This window comes from Paramisgurnus dabryanus, chromosome 12, assembly GCF_030506205.2.
Source record: "Paramisgurnus dabryanus chromosome 12, PD_genome_1.1, whole genome shotgun sequence".
Classification (NCBI taxonomy): Eukaryota; Metazoa; Chordata; class Actinopteri; order Cypriniformes; family Cobitidae; genus Paramisgurnus; species Paramisgurnus dabryanus.
The window spans coordinates 1,170,863-1,187,528 of NC_133348.1; the positions used below are offsets into that span (position 1 = coordinate 1,170,863).

A 16,666-nucleotide genomic window follows, 5' to 3' on the forward strand; every position below is an offset into this window, starting at 1 on the left:
AATCATGTATTTTTAGGGATGTCACAAATCCACATTAATCCTGCACATTAAAAAATACCCCATAACAACATTTAAAATCATTGTGTTAGACTTAGCTTAAGAAAAGAATAAAAAGTCTTAATAAACATTCACCTTATTACACACCATATAACATTATAAACATAATCAACAAGTGTATTTTTTGCATATAGCCTACAAGTGGTGCAGTGTTTAACAATGAAAAACAAAAGATTTTAGGATGTTATTTAATAATTATAACAAGACCATCATGTAATATTAGAAACCAAAAATTCAAAGTGGAGAAGATGATCATTAATTAATTTTTGCGTCTGATATGAACGTAATACATTAAAACCTTGAACGTAGATATAAAAATGAACACTTTTCAGAAGTTTAAACTGTGATTCTGTTAAGCACAAGCAAACATGCTGAAAGAGAAACTGCAGGTAGGCTAGCTACTGGATTATATCAAAAACCATCAGGACATCAACATGGCCATAATTTAGTGCATCCTCACCTCCAGATGAAGTAATAAACTGGACTGATGATTTAAATGTTGACATAATCATATGTGCATTGTTAACTCTCCGGATTTTGTTATGTTTCGTAGCTATGCTTCGAAAACTATGGTTACAGTGTCGTGTGAGCTGCAAACTGCGAGCAGATTGGATTTCATTTGGCGCTACACAGACTGCTTGGTGATGAATACCCGTCTGCTTTACAGTCACTTTTGCGCCGTGATAATTTGATTTCATATAATGATCGGATCGCGCAGTGCCGCATGAAGTCATATACACCTAATACCAAGTAGCCGTCTGTATATGAGGTTCAACCCGCCAAAGTAGAAAGTGGAGCATGCGAATGGTGAGTGATTCAGATGTAAATTTATGAATGAAAGTGTCAAAGGTTTGTCAAACACTGTTAAGTATCCTCACGCTTTTTTAAATGGGTATACGGAAGTCATTGACCGTTCCTAGTGGGTATACTGCGTATACCGGCGTATCACGTTAGATTACAAACAAACAAGAAAAAACAGAGTTACAAGACCATAGCCTTCTCTAGTAATCTTTTTCATACTGAGCGCTTCATTTTCGCGTTGCTCTTTCTCATTATCTGTAAAGCTCATTCATGACTCCCATTTCGCGTTGTGCTATAGCATCTATGGGTTTCAAAAGCAGTAAACGCGTCATATTCAGCACCAAGATGACTGACATATATATATTAACAAATTAAATGCACCACCAAACAATTCCGCACCAACCAATAGGCTGTAAAATAAAAAATGAAAACGGCTGAACAAATCAAACGAACGCAAGCAAGCACGGAGGCCCCTATTGGCCGGGGCCCCTGGGCTCAAGCCCAATCAAGCCCAATGGTAAGTCCGGCCATGCATATGACCTTTTTGTTACTGCATCATCAAGCTGCATCATCAAGTTACTATCTTTGTTTTTGGTAAAATTGTAGTCAATCCTATTTTTCTAGACTTAGCAAAATGTGTGATGTTGTTACAATTGTGAAAGTCTGTAAGGTTCGACCTTCGGAATGAACCGAGTGAACCAGTGATTAAAACCTAAATAAATACAGTCCGCAGAGAGGCTCTAGTCGAGAGAAAGTTGGGTGTTTCCTGATGAGACATCTCAATCTGGGTTCTCCCTGCAGAAAATTATACCACCCCATTCGTGGTCTGAGTGTGTCTTATTTTTGTTAAGGTTCATAAATATTTTAAACCTGACATTCATTCACATCTTTAAAAACAAAGAAAAAACAGAAGATATTTTAAAAAAATTTAAATAATGCAATAACCTAAATATGTCAAGTTCCCAAATGATACCAGAAATTCTAAAACATCAAACTGGTAGAAAATATAACAATCAGACCTGCATCTCTTTTTTGTATATCATGCTGTGACTCATCTGTGTGGCTAAACTGTAAACAAGTTAAAAAAATAATATTGATTAATTTACCTTCATTTATATTATGCATTTTCAAGTGAGCTTACACCGGTGTCTTATTGCTATAAACAAAGTTTTAAAAAAATTCCTTTAATATGTACATATCAATATCAGAATTGAATGAATAAAGAAGTCATCTTAAATTAAATAAATAATTAGAATCTGTTCATTTTAATTTTAAAACTTTGCTTGTGAACTTTTCTTCACCTGAAATTTGATGCTTGTTTCTGGGACATCAATTGTTTCTCCAACACATACATGAATAAGCAGAATAGCCAAAGTCAATCCTGTGAAGTATTTCCATGTTTGTCCTGTATCTAAAAATAATAGATCAGAATTATTCAATGTTTAAGGAGCAAGGGTTTCCTAATCCAGTGACATGAGTCGGCAGCACAAATTTCGAGATAATGAGAAAGAATTTTTTTTTGCAAAATTTGTGATTTTCGTTTTATTGCAGAATCTATTATTTGAGATCACGAAGAAGCCTCTCCATGTTTGAGATAGCAGTTTTTGTATATTTAAAAGCGTACATTTTGCGTTTGAAGTCGGCTTGTTTTTCCAAATATTCTAGCGTGCAGAGGGGGGCGTCATTGTCTGTGTGTATATTTACATACTGGATAAGCGGCTTTTGTTTTTGCCCCCGCCCCCAAAGGGAACAGCATGACTACTAAATAAGGATAGTTCGCCCAAAAATTTAAATAATGTAAATAATTAGTTACCCTTATGATTTAACGTTAGATTTAGTCCGAGAGCTTGTCCCTCCATCGAAAATCTATGTAAGGTTTCCATGTCCAGAAAGGTAATAAAAACATCATGTGACATCAGCGGGTCAGTTAGAATGTGTTGAAGCATCGAAAATACATTTTGGTCCAAAAATAGCAAGAATTATGACTTTTTTCAGCATTGTCTTCTTTTCCGGTTCTGTTGTGAACCACGTGACTGTAGTGCCGCGGCTGTTCCTCAGACATGTTCGCTAAGTTTTTTTTTCAAACAGACTGTAAACGAAGCTTGGGCGTACAAAAAAGAACAAAAAACTGGGGAACAACAGATAACATTGTACGTCAGCTGCGTCACTGGCTTGCTCGACTTTATGCAGTGCCGCAGTCAGATGACATCAAGGTACCGCGAAAGCTCTTCAAGAAATCTTACAGAGTACTTTAATTTTGCCTCGCTCTCACTGTACTTTGATGTCATCTGTCTGTCTGTCAGTTCTTGAAGCGCAGCATGAAGTCAAAAACGCACAAAAAACTTCCATGAAGTCATTGGCTGATTACATCCCTGAAGGACATCAAGTTTTCGATGGCGCTGTTTGGATTATCTATTATAGACCGTTTCATCGGGCGCATGTGCGATGACGCGATAAGCGTCTGGTCCAAACTTTACTTTTGGTTTCTGTTTGTTTAATGGTCTGACTAGTTGCTAAAACAGAACTCTTAAACAAATACATCGTCAAAAATAACATTATGTTGTGGGTTCCTATGTAGTCTACGTGTTGTTTATTTTGCTTGTTATATAAATAAACTACTTTAAAAGGACTTTGTTTTTATTCTTCGCGGAGTTTACCGGAAGTTCCGTGATGACCACGAAAGCCGATTGTTTATGTTGTTACTGCTGAAACCGTCTATACTACCTCTCTAATTTTAAATACAAACTTTGAAGGTGGGTTCAAGTGTTTACCGGAACGTAAAGTGTAATCTCATATACCCTTACTTGTTACGATGTAAATAGTCCTCAGATTGTATATTCTATTCTATTACCAGATGTTCATGCGAAATCTGATAGACTGATAGATAGAAATGAACAATAGACTATATATATCTATATTTTACAGATTAAACGTATTTGACAAGACTTTAGACCATGACACAACAGCAAAATATTAATATTAGCAAAACTTGGATATCAAGCCTTTGAAGGTAACTTTTCATGTGTTTTGTTTTAGCAAGACTAACAAAACAGGTTTCAATTGGATATGCCAAAAATGTGAATCTTTCTGAGTGTATAATAAACAGTTTTTTATGATGTTCAAGTCAAGCCTAAATTTTATTTATAGGTTGAGTACGTATGAAACCTGGTACTTTCCAAATTGTTGGTGTGGCAGGTAAATACCATGGTGAAAGGAAGTTGGTTCAGTTCCAATGACAATCAAAAATATTTAACCAGCTAAGCAAGGTGTTTGGCTTCATATCAGATTAAATGCAGGTGTGTTAATGCAGGTTTCAATTTATTAAATTCTGACAGATATTTGACCTGTAAGGAAGGTCATTATGCCTTGTAACAAAATATGACAAAAAAATAGTCAAATTTATTGTACCTTTACAGGCCATGATCCTCACTGAGGTATAGTGAAGTCAAAATCACATCTAACAAAGTGAGATTTGACTTTTACACCTGTATAAAAAAAATTAAAAGTTTATGGACATAAATTTCTTTAAATTATTAGATTTTATCATTGTTATTAACACATCACTACAAACATTAAGATTAAACATTAACATTATGATATCATTTGGTTTCCCAATTCATTTAAAAAAGCAAGCAAAATTTAGATTAATCATTGAAATTATAATAAACCATTGTAAGATTAAGAACATACATTATTATAAAAGAAGAAACTGCACTCTTACCTGAAGTTGCACCGCTGGTATTCTGGCAAGCTTCTGTGGAAAATTTTTGTTTTCAATGTCAAATGACCCACCCACAAAATTGAAATATATATATATATATATGTAAACCTTACCATCACCTAATGAACTGTTTTGATTATTTTATTTTCCTTGATCCTTTTAGGTTAAGTTATCATGTGAAAATCACATTTAGGATACTGGCACAAACATGGTCTTATGATATAACTACTGTATGCTTTGGGCTCAGGGGATGAGAAATATTTTCTCACAATAATTGTAAAAATACAAAACTCCACAGAAACCACCACAGATTCTACACATCTGCTATACATCAGTTTATTTTGTTTATTTGTTAAATATGTTGCTGATTGAAATTATGTGCACACTGCATAGCTATCAGTAACATAATAGTGCTGGCCTAAACACTAACAGAATCACTGACATTTTGCTGCTTTTTTATAAAAAAATTTCCATGAATGTTTAATGAAATATTCCAAATAGTCTACTCTTTTCCTTTCACACTGTTTCATTCAATGTTGCACTGCTTTCAGTGGTGTATTTTTATGTTGAAGTTCTTATCCAGTCATATTTCAGCCATCATGTGTTGCCAGGGTTAAGAAAATCTTAGAATCTCAAGGTCTTAAGGCTTTAGTGCTGGCTCCTGTGGCTTAAAATGAATGACAATGCAGCTGTTAATTTAACAAACCAGTTTCGAGATGATGACTCAGCAGGCATACAATAATGTTGACATTTTCACATCCTTTGATTGGATGCTCAAAGGGTGTACTACCAAAGTCCATTTAAAGACAGGGCATCTGATTTGATACAGAAACATTTTTAGGTATGCTGGTTAAAAGTCTTCTCACATCCTAAAAGCAATCACTATGTTAAATTGTTTAAATGTAAATGTCATCTGTGAAAGGCGTAAGACCAAAAAATGTTCAACCAATCATAGTTCTCTGTCCGAACACACGTTGCCTTTTTTGTCCCTCATCTATAAGTTTATGTTGGTTGTTTATGTTGGTTATTTTGGAAATGTTATTCACTTTGTACTGCAAAGTTTTCTCACTGGCAAATAAGACATGAGATGTGGACATCTGATCTGTTCATGTTCATGTGTTTTGAAAGAGGCATGACTTTGATTCAGGGTTGTGCCGATAGACGATAGTATCGTGTATCGACGATTGCTAGACATATCGCCAATAGCAGGCTTTCATGGCGATAGTTGGCGATGGTTATTATTATTATCATCATCATCATCATTTCACATTAACATGTGCATTGCATGCTTTACCTCGCATGACAGGCTTCAATTTGCGTGAGAGAGTTTGTTGAGACGCGCGATCAGCGGAGGCTCGTGTTGCAGACCAGAGTGCGAGTATGCTTGTTTGCTCGGACCTGAATGCGTGTGGCTTGGACTCCTTCTAGCACCTGAACTTGTAATGCGCATGATTCGTACTCTTCCTTGCACATGAGCTTGTAATTAGCGCGGCTCTGACATTCTGGCAAGAGAGGTTGGCACTCAGGGGTTTAAAACCAGCGAATGTTTGTCAAATTTCAGAGCGCCTGTGCTTTAATGATTGGCACGGATTAATGGCATCCCCCGCGTGTTTGTCTCCCCACCGCCAACCTGTCACTTTTGTCCAGGAAGACCAGCGCCCCCTGCCAAGCGCCAACGGCATGGTCTCGTTTGGTGTCGAGGACGCTCTCGATATGTCGTCCTCATAGGAACTTGATTGGGCGGCTTCGGATGAGGACGCTGCTGCTGCAGAAGAGCCCAGCGAGACACCCCCTCCAGCCTTACTCCGAGCTTGTATGGATCCTTACCAAGGCTACTGCCGATCTCGGTCTTCAATGGTCGCCACCGTCAGAGCCAGAGCACAGCCGCCAAGATTAATGTTTTCTCCAGCCGGGACGCCGTCATACAACTTGTCAATGGCAAGCCCCTTTTTCCCAGAGGCTGCTTAGTCATACTCCACTGATGGTCACGCAGCATCGGCTCTCCACACGATGGTCGTTCTGCAAGCATATCAAGCTAAGCTTCGGGCCCCTATCCAGCCGTCATCAAAGACCTGCGCACCACGCCAGACCTGGCCCTTCGCGCCACCAAGACCACAACCCAAGCCGTGGGAAGCGCTATGGCTAGCCTGGTCATCCTGGAGATGCATCTGTGGCTCAATTTGACAGACATTAAGGATGCAGACCGTCTTGCTCTCCTTGACTCCTCTGTGTCACTTCGTGCCCAGATGCCCCGCCTCCTCAACTGACGTCGGTCGTCCCAAACCACCACCGCCTCAACATCCTAAGTCTGTGCTGCCAACACAACCTCAGCAGCACAGACCTGAAACTCAAGCATCAATGCCTGACATGGAGCGCCAGCCCCCCACAACACAGTGGTTCCCGTCCTAAGATCACGCTGAACCCAGCGCCGCCCCACCCCCCTGAAGTGACGCTGAGGAGGAAACGAGGCTTAGGAACTGCTATGGTCGTCCCACCCTCGAAAGTCCTGTGTGTTTCAGTCCCCTCGGGTGCTGGACAAAACCTTGCTGCCACAGCGAAACCCCACACACACAGCTCGCCGTCCATAACATTATCGACGCTCACCGGCAAACTTCACGTTTGGCAATCCATCCACAACAAAGTGCTACCCTTCGAATTATCTCTTGCACAAGCGTTCCACACAAGTCCTGAAAAGTGAAGCCAAAGCACCATATTGAATTACCTCAACGATTGGTTTGTCCTAGCTCGGTCAGAGAGGGAAATTCTTATGATCCGTTTTACTCCAACGTCTGGAGAATTTAGGGTTCAAAATCAACCTCCAACAGAGTTTGTTCACCTATACACAGCGGATTACGTTCTTAGGCATGATGCTCGACTCTATCAAGACGTGAGCGTGGCTGACACCAGAGCGCGAGCTTACGGTCAGACGAGCGGTGATGTCATTCAGAGCGGGCACCCGGGCACGCATACTCCTCTCAAACGATTTTAGAAAATGCTGGGTCTATTGGAAGCGGGACGTGCAGGAAGGTGCGATCTTAAGAACGATTCATGTACCGGGTATAGCCACAGGGTGCAGACATTCTCTTGCGCAGCAGCCCGCTGTTGGGAGAATGGAGGCTGCACCCTCAGACGGTCAAGAGAATATGGACCGTCTTCGGCCGTGCGAATGACGATCTGTTTGCTTCAGAAGAGGAACGCGCACTGCCCAACGTTTTTCTTGAAACAGCACAATGCCCTGTCGCAAGCATGGCCAGTGTGTCTCCTTTGTCCCTTCCCTCCTGTAGCCTTACTACCTCAGGTCCTCCTGAGGATCAGGGAAGAAAAATGCACAGTGCTTCTGATCACTCCGCTTTGGCAAAATCAACCATGGCTCCCGACCTGTGGCCTGCTGTTTTTTTAAAGCTAAATTTTAATTTACTTACAAGAAAGACATTTAGTAATTCCAATTAAAAATTTTGCTTAGATTTATACTGACATTAACGTTGTAAGATTAGCTTTGTCACATTCGATTAAGCTAAAGTAAATCAGCTAAACAGGTACAGATGCAGAAATATAGGATGTAAAATATAATTGCATATTTAATTGCAGTTTTTTTGTTGCTGTCAAAATACAAATATAAATGATAACAATAACATTTTAATACAGTTATTCTCACATACTATAGTTGTGTGTGATTTTTTTAAAACTAAAAAGCACCAAAGTAAAAATCTTCCTAGGGCACCCATTTGGACAGCAGCAGCCCTGATTTGTTAAATTTTATTACATTAAAATCCATTAAAAAAAATCACCAAGCCAAACATCAGTCAGTATATTAATATACCATTTTGTGATTAAATGATTAGAAATTGACTAAAGTAGAAGTACCTATTATTAAACAGACTCTTACATTTTCAATTTTTTAATTAAATAGTAAATGCAGTGCGATACCCAACTATACCCTGAAAAACATTCAATAGAAAGTTTGACAACTAACCCTGGTCCTTGAAAAAATGAACATATACCATATACCATAACCACTAACAGCAGTCATCACATACATTTCATATTACATAAGTAATTACAGTAGTTTTATCACAGAAACACATTATGGAGATGACATGCAGATCACAGCAGATGAAAGGCTTTGTTACATGTAGTTAATGAAGAATGTTTATGAGTCCGAGGCACTGAAGTGGTTTGAGGATGAAGCTGCACTGTGGTCAGACGTGTTGTACACATCTGGAAATAGTTGGTTATATGTTACTCAAGAACTTAACATTCAGTACATTTAACATTATATGCTTTTATCAGCCTATTTAAGGTAATTATTTAGATAACTATTTAAGATATTTGTTTTTGCCCCAAATAAAAACTTATCTTGGGCTCAAACAGATACAGCTACTGCATTGCATAAATCACAATACACACTTCTATATTGCATGCATACAACATGTACTGTATGTGAACTGTATGCGTTTTGAGATTTAAATCATGTACTTACTTTTCCTCAGCTTCCTTTGGAAGAAACCCAGTCTACTTGAAAATGTTTCCGCACTAGTGCTCTGTAATTTAGAGATGTAAAGATAAAGCTTAAAGAGCCGAAACATCTAGGGACCGTTTCCTAAATCTTCCAAGAACCCTCTCATAGAGCTTCTAATATAGCTTAAAAATCTGTAACTAGAAATCTTAGCTTAAAAGTTGAGAGTTGAGAACAACTCTGAGTGAGAAAATTCTATAGTTTTGGAAAAATAGTAGGCAAATAGTACCCGGATGACCCCCAATTGTTAGATGAAATTTATACCCATGTCTGCATATAGAAGGTTGTGACAGCCCCAAATTATCACTATGGGGCATTTTGCGACAATATTAAAAAGGAATTGCTAATTGTATTTGAAAATTGCATTTCCTACTTGTGAGTGTAAAAATTGTGACTTAATTTAAATGCAAATGAAAACATTTTGAATAGAAAAGTAATTGCAATTTGCAATTGAATTTCCTAGGCCTATGTTACAACCCTGCCATATTTTAATCTCAATTGCAATTCACCGTTTGCTATTTCACATCCTCCGGCAATGTGTACAGAGCCTGCCAAAACTCAAATGAAATCACAATACCCTTTGCGTTTGCGTTTCCAAGCTTGCACATACAGTAAACTTGCACATAAACCCCTAACAGTGTTGGAGGTGGGATTATACACTGAAAAAAATTATTAATTAAATGTACTCAATTTTTTTAAGGTAAGTGGTTGCAATTTATTTATTTAAGCTACATTTAAACAAACGTTTTTTGTTTTGTTTTGTTTTTCTATTTTTTTTTTTTTTAAATGAAGCTTAAATAATTTGATTGTGACCACTTACCTTAAAAATTGAGTAAATTGAATAAAAAAAAATTCAGTGTACTATAGGGCGTGTTTGATTGTACATTGTAAATGGAAATGCAAACAGTCTGCATTTGCGTTTGAATAAAGTCACAGTTATTACACCCACAAGTAGGAAACGCAAAAGCAAATACAATTTCCAAAATTGCCATTTCTATTTATCTAAATGTACTCATTACTTTCATTTATGGCATTTCTGTGCTGTGTCTGAGATATTAGCGTGTCTCTATAAGATCAGTCATAAACATGATACTGCAAAATCTAATCAGATTAGCTTCATGTGATGTCATTTACCTTGGGACGAGTCAAACTGTTTAATGACAGCTTTCCTGATAGTGATTCACGGACCTGCAACCAAAAATGAAAGCAAGCCTTTATGCTTAGTTAACATGCACATAAAGTCTCATGTATGAAATATATTTATATCTAAACCGTTGCTTTATACACTGAAATCAGCAATTTGTCAAGATACACAAAACTCTTACCGTTCTTTCTAAAAGCGTTCCAAACACCAAAACAAAGAAACCCTAGCATTACAAACACATGGGGTAAAATAATGTTAAACTTGTAAAAAAGGGACATTAATAATAACAAATGAGCAGCATTATCCTGGATTGCTGATACAAGATAAACCAAATAACCAAAACTTAATAAATACACTTTTAAAGCGTAAATAAAAAAAATAAAGACACAGAAACAGAAAGTGGTACCTGCAGTGAATTGAGGATTGCAAACACCACATGAATGCCAAATTCACGTGACACCATGGTTCCAATGCCAAATCCCCATGTTAGACCAAAGATAGGAGTCAGAAAGGCCACACATCGGGCAATGACCACAACAGTTTGTTTCATTTCTGGTTGAGCACCAACTCCTTTTCTTAATAGTGTATACACAACCACAATCAAAACCACAAGATTAAAGGCAACAATAGTCAGAGCTGGAATCACAAATGCCAGCAGGGCCTTAGATTCAAACCAGTTCAGCCAACATGCATTTTCTTTTGAGACATAGTTTTTAGATCCAGCTGTGGATGCGACAGTAATAACCGTAATAAGCAAAGGTGCACAATAACCAACCATGAATGCAATGACCATCATATTAGTCTTTGACATGTGAGAAAAAACGATGACAGTGAGGTAAAGCAGCAAAAGTGCTAAAATGAACATCCAGAAGAAAACAGCCAGGTAAAAAAAGTGCATGAAGAAAACCACTGGACTGCAGGGATTCACTGGTGTAGGTTGTCCTGGATTTGCAATTGCAGCTGCGATGATAAAACAGATGTCTGCGATCAGTAGCGACACAGCAACGTTGACTATTGAAACGTGACGCATGTATGACGTATCATTTCCTGTCACTGACTTCCATACGATCATCTCAATGATGAGGCACAGAATCAAGCTGGCCATTGAAATAGCTACACCAATATGTGTTATATAGGCTAAGGCAGGTTATCAATAGCAAACGGTGACATCAGGATTGAAAAAGAGGTTGTGTGATCGCATTCACATGTAACTGTTTCATTCCCTGAGCGCTTGACTTTACATCCAGTGGAATCCCAATGGTTGAGATCAAAGTTCCAAAAGACACACTGAGGATTTTTCAATGATGTATCTGTAGTATCGAAGGTAAATGAAATGTTGTTAATTGTTTTATTAACTCTAACAACAACAACATCTCCATTGATGTGGTTTTCTGATGTCTTGTTGTCATTATTAGAAGTATTTCGAGTTGGTAAAACATTGTCAAGCTTTGTGAAGATAATAATGGTTATGAGGGTCGGTTCAACCTTTGGTATAACAATCTGAGTAGTTGAGTTTGGCAGTGAAGATGATCCAGTGAATGAGTTTTCAATTCTTGTTCTATTCAATTGAATGGAGGTTTCCTTAATCATAAAACTGTCATCTGAGAGCCGATCACTTATAGTCTCAATAGCTTGAAGAAGTTCAGTGCTTTTGTTTTCTGTTTTGTTGTCATTGTTTAATTCTGTCCATGTGTTTTTAGATGCATCTGATACAATGATGTCCACTGTTTTAAGAAAATCCTGGAAATTAAATAAAAATCATGATTAGTACAATAAACAAAACAAGACAAAAATGCTCAAAACTGGTTGCAGTCCAAGTATTCAACAGAATCTAACAAATATTTTATAATATCATAAATTTTGATTCAAGATAACCAAGAGTTGTTTCATGAGAGAATGTATAATGCACAAATGACTCATGATGGATGATGCAAAGAAACAACAACAACAACATAATTTTAATACAATATATTTGCATCTAAACCTAAATACACATACCTTCATCACAGGTTGACTGACGGTAATAGTTTGTGAGATACTAGCAATTGTGTTAAGTATGTCAACAATGGTTTTGACAGTGTCAGCAGATTGTGTTATCACAGTATTATTCTGCACTGCAGTGTTACTGAGGTTTGACATAAACACTGGAATCTCCTCCACAAATAAAACCTACATTACAAAATAAGAAGAAATGTTAATAGTAATATTTATAATTAATATTTTTCCGTTTGTGAATCAATGTGATTAATAGATTACCTCAGATCTCCTTTCAAGGTCTTTGATAGCTTGAACAACACAATCTCTCTGTACTTCTGTCCAGTTATATTTGAGATCTGTTGTCTGTTTACATTCATAAGTTATGAGACCTTCCTGGCCTTTTTCACACAATCCTGTTACACTGTCACCTATTTTTCCAACTCCAAGTGTGTCATTTATACAGTCATACTCTGGAATTGCAAATATTAATATTAAAATATTAAAAACAGATAAAAAAATATTTGTTTAGTCATTTATTTACAACATAAACATAATTTAAAAAAAATATACTAAACACAGCCAAATAGAGATTTAAGGCTCACCTCTGACTGTCTGAACGTAAACTGTCCTGCTGCTATAATCAAATGTTTGTAATTCTGTCATGTTCTTTAGTCGGCATGTAAAGTCATCTTTAGACCCACAATTTGTGCTTTTGTGTTGTAATGTGATACAGCCAGATCCTGTTCACATCAGATCACAGATTAAACCTGAGTCCCAATACAGGTGGTTTTACCTCATTTCTTTGCTTACATTTTTTCTATTTTCCCAAAACTGCAAGCACTTATAAAAACCGTGTCTCCACAGCTTAGTGTGATTCATAATAGTAAACCTTTTATAATGATTTATAAATCGGGCTGTTGGGTATGATTTCGCAGGTTGTATTAAGCTTTAAAGAGCACCTATTTCACTGCTAAAAACAATGTTATTTTGTGTATTTGGTAGAATACAATGTGTTTGCATGGTTTATGGTTAAAAACACATTATTTTTAACATATACCGTACATTTTTGTAGCTCCAGATTTCACCATCTTCCTGAAATCTTCATGGATTTGAAAAGCGCTGTGTCCCTGATTGGCCAGATAATCTGTATTGTGATTGGCCTGAATACCTCTGACGTCAGCAGGAAATGTGACGCTCCTTACCATGTTTGAAAGATTCGGTTGCCAATAGGAGTGAACTTACAGATAATGTCGGTCTTGTCTACATCACCAATCCCAGGAAGTAAACTGTTGCCTACAATCCATGTGTTTGTTGTAGTCCAATAAAATAGATTTACGTTGAAGACGATAACTTGCGTTGTTGTTTACGTTGAGGTATTTACCTTTTGCATATCTTTACCATGTACTAATACACACTTGCACACCAAAGGACGTTTAAAAACGTGAATCGGACAATAGGTGTTCTTTAAAGATACAGACTGCAGCTTTAAACTTTATTTTAAAATATAAGTATGATTTTGAATCTTGGAGTTTTAATGTGGACTCTTGAAAACCAAATGCATTGAGAATAAACTAATTTAACTAATAACACCACATCAGTAGCTTTAATAAAAATGTTTGTGTCTGCCCAACCTGAATTTTCCACTTCATCATCAGCAGGAATCCCAAACCACTCAACTGAGTAACCATCAGCACAGCATGTCAGTGGGACAGTCTGGTTTTGACACTGAAGCTTTAAATCAGGTTTATCCACTATAATATTAGGACGTGGTTCAATAAATACTGTTTGCCACTGAATGTAGGGTAATGTGGATCTTTCTATGATACACGAATATCTACCTGCAAGTGAGCAAAGATAACAGTAATATTTCATTAAGCAAAATAAATCATTTTAATTCTACTTAATGCGGGTTATTCAAGAATTTTCAATTTGCACCTGGTAGTTATAGTTGCAGTGGTCATCATAGTGTTATACTGAGATGATTTTTGTACACTTATCTCCTTGCAGCAAAAGGGAGGCTTTATAAGACTTTACAGACAGACAAAGAACTCACCATTGTCACTTTCACTTGCTCCTTTCACAATAAGAGTACTACTGATGTTGTCATTTGTAATGGTGTATTTTGCACTGTTTTCTGCAGGATCTTGGTCATTCACGCTCCATTTCATTGTTCCCACAACAGAATTTGGACGCGTACACCTCAGCTCCACATCTTGCAGAGGATAAAACTTAAATATGGTTGTCAGATTTTTTTCCTCTGAAAGTAAAAGTAATACAGCTCATCTTACCTTTATTTATTTTTTCAAGCAATACTCATGTTCATAATAACATCAAATTCATAAATCTTATGTGAGGCAACATAATGAACAATGAGCAATAGACACTACGAAATAAAAACATGCAGCAAATGGATTCATATTTGAGATAATTTAGATGTATGAATATTTTAGGATTTTATACCACTTTCAGCAAAAGCATCCTTAGCTAAAGGGATTCCTTGAGCTGCTAGATAGTCAGACACCTGTGTGTTTACTGATGAAACATCCAGATTATTGGTGTTTGCATTAACCGTGTAGTCTGCTATAATGCTACCAGACCTATGGAGAAAAACACAAATCATGGCAATAAGAAGAAACTGGATTGACACAAGGGTTATTACCTTTTGAGTGACATTCAAGTATAGATTTTACACTTTCATACCTGAAGCCAAAGACATTTATTGAACCTTTAATGTAGTTGGGCAGATTCATGTAACTATTTTCAATCTGTAAAAACAAAAGCACTTAATGTACATTGGGTGTAGAGTACTAACAGCACTAAGACAAAAGTATGTAGACAAAGGCTACATTTGAGACAAAAATTAATTTCTGGGGCTGTTTTAGTGAAACGACTATAAACAGGATAAATATGCTAATCTAGTATTTTCATGATCTTAATGCAAACATTAAGTAGCCTACAGTACACTGTTAAACCTTACCAGGCTTTTTAGGAGTAAATTTAGTTACTGTACAGCATCTGTAACGGTGACTTACTGGCAACAGTGTTGCCAGTTTTATACTGTAGGTTAGGATTTACAGTTAATAACTGGCAGCAGTGATTTCAGTTAATTAGTATCACATGCTTCAGGTATAATACTGTATATACAGTATATAAAATGCCGTACTCAATGTGGTACTCTAAAACTTTTGAAAGATTCTTTTTTTATGTTACTTTATTAAAAAGGTAGAAAGAATCCCAAAATATTTAGACAAATACACTATTACTGTGACAATAGATGTCAGGATCAGAGGACCGGTGATCCCAATCGCAGACGAAGTCGGGAAAACAGAAAACACTTTATTTACTAACATAAAACAAAACCCACGAGGGGGTACACGACATGAAACACCGTAAGCAGACAGATAACACTAAACTTGACAAGATAACTTGGCTTGATAACCACATGAACAAGAGAACAAAACAAAAGGAACCTGCACAGAACTAAGGACACAATGACATTATATAGAAAACAAACAAACAAGGCAACGAGGGGGAACAGGTGATGGAAGAAAACTAATGATTACTAATAAGCAGGAGAACGAGGGCGTGGGGACAAGAGACAAGACACCGGAGGCACATGACACAATAAACAAGGCCATGAACCTCCACATAGAGCATGGGACTGCCAGAACCCTGCCATCATGACTAGATATAAATACAAAACAAGACTCCTTGACAGGATCCTGACAATAGATAAATACAAATAGACAAATTCTTTTAAGATGGGGAATGTAGAGGACAGTAATTTACCAGATAATATTACAGCTATTTCCCTTAATTGGTGCAAAGAGTAATTTACTGTAGTTTATTATTAGTGCAGCACTGCACCACATATCACAGTAAAATACCTTTCGCCGATGTTAAAGCTAAATCCTGCCAATTTTACAGTTATTTACCCAGAAATCTACAGCAAGGTTTAACAGTGTACATAAAAATTTTAATATTGAATTATCTAATACTCACTGCGGATGTAATGATTTTTACATATGATATGTACTTTGGATCAGCTTTGTTGGTGAGACTGATGTCAAAATTTTGGTTTATTCTCATTGACATTGTCATAACTGCAAGTAAATAAATAAATACATTGATACATAAATAGGTTATATGTGTGCATAGTAACAACAAGTTTACAAAACAATCTTTGAAACTAAGACTAAACATTATCATAATGTAAAAGTGCATTTCAACAAACCCATTTGAGGAAAATCAAAAAGAAATTGTAATCCACATAAAATTATAACTAAACCTAACCTATAATTTAAAGGCAGCGTATCCGATTTGATCCAGATTTTTTTTTTAGTTATGGTGGTTAAAAGTTTTCTCACATCCTGATAGCATTCACAATTTTAAAGTGTTTAAATGTATTTTTATAAATATATGTAATCTGTAAAAAGGGGTAGGAACAAAA

General features: G+C 36.7%; 1 protein-coding gene, 2 long non-coding RNA genes and 1 pseudogene across 3 annotated transcripts in view; all 4 read right to left on the reverse strand.

Moving 5' to 3' along the window:
• The window catches only part of LOC135738171 (uncharacterized), a 334,980-nt gene that overhangs the window by 298,330 nt on the left and 19,984 nt on the right, over window positions 1-16,666 (reverse strand). The window contains 1 exon segment of the mRNA XM_073811486.1: window positions 1,734-1,745. Coding sequence (XP_073667587.1) covers window positions 1,734-1,745 — 12 coding nt within the window.
• Window positions 1,877-4,594, reverse strand: LOC135738173 (uncharacterized). The gene is made up of 3 exons (XR_012338069.1): window positions 4,580-4,594; window positions 4,267-4,343; window positions 1,877-1,926 (listed from the first exon to the last, which is right to left on the reverse strand). It is a non-coding gene; the product is annotated as an uncharacterized lncRNA (long non-coding RNA).
• Window positions 8,241-10,545, reverse strand: LOC135749738 (uncharacterized). Its single transcript, XR_010532465.2, has 4 exons — window positions 10,421-10,545; window positions 10,230-10,283; window positions 9,060-9,120; window positions 8,241-8,797 (listed from the first exon to the last, which is right to left on the reverse strand). It is a non-coding gene; the product is annotated as an uncharacterized lncRNA (long non-coding RNA).
• On the reverse strand, window positions 10,598-14,966 carry LOC135738562 (adhesion G-protein coupled receptor F1-like; annotated as a pseudogene).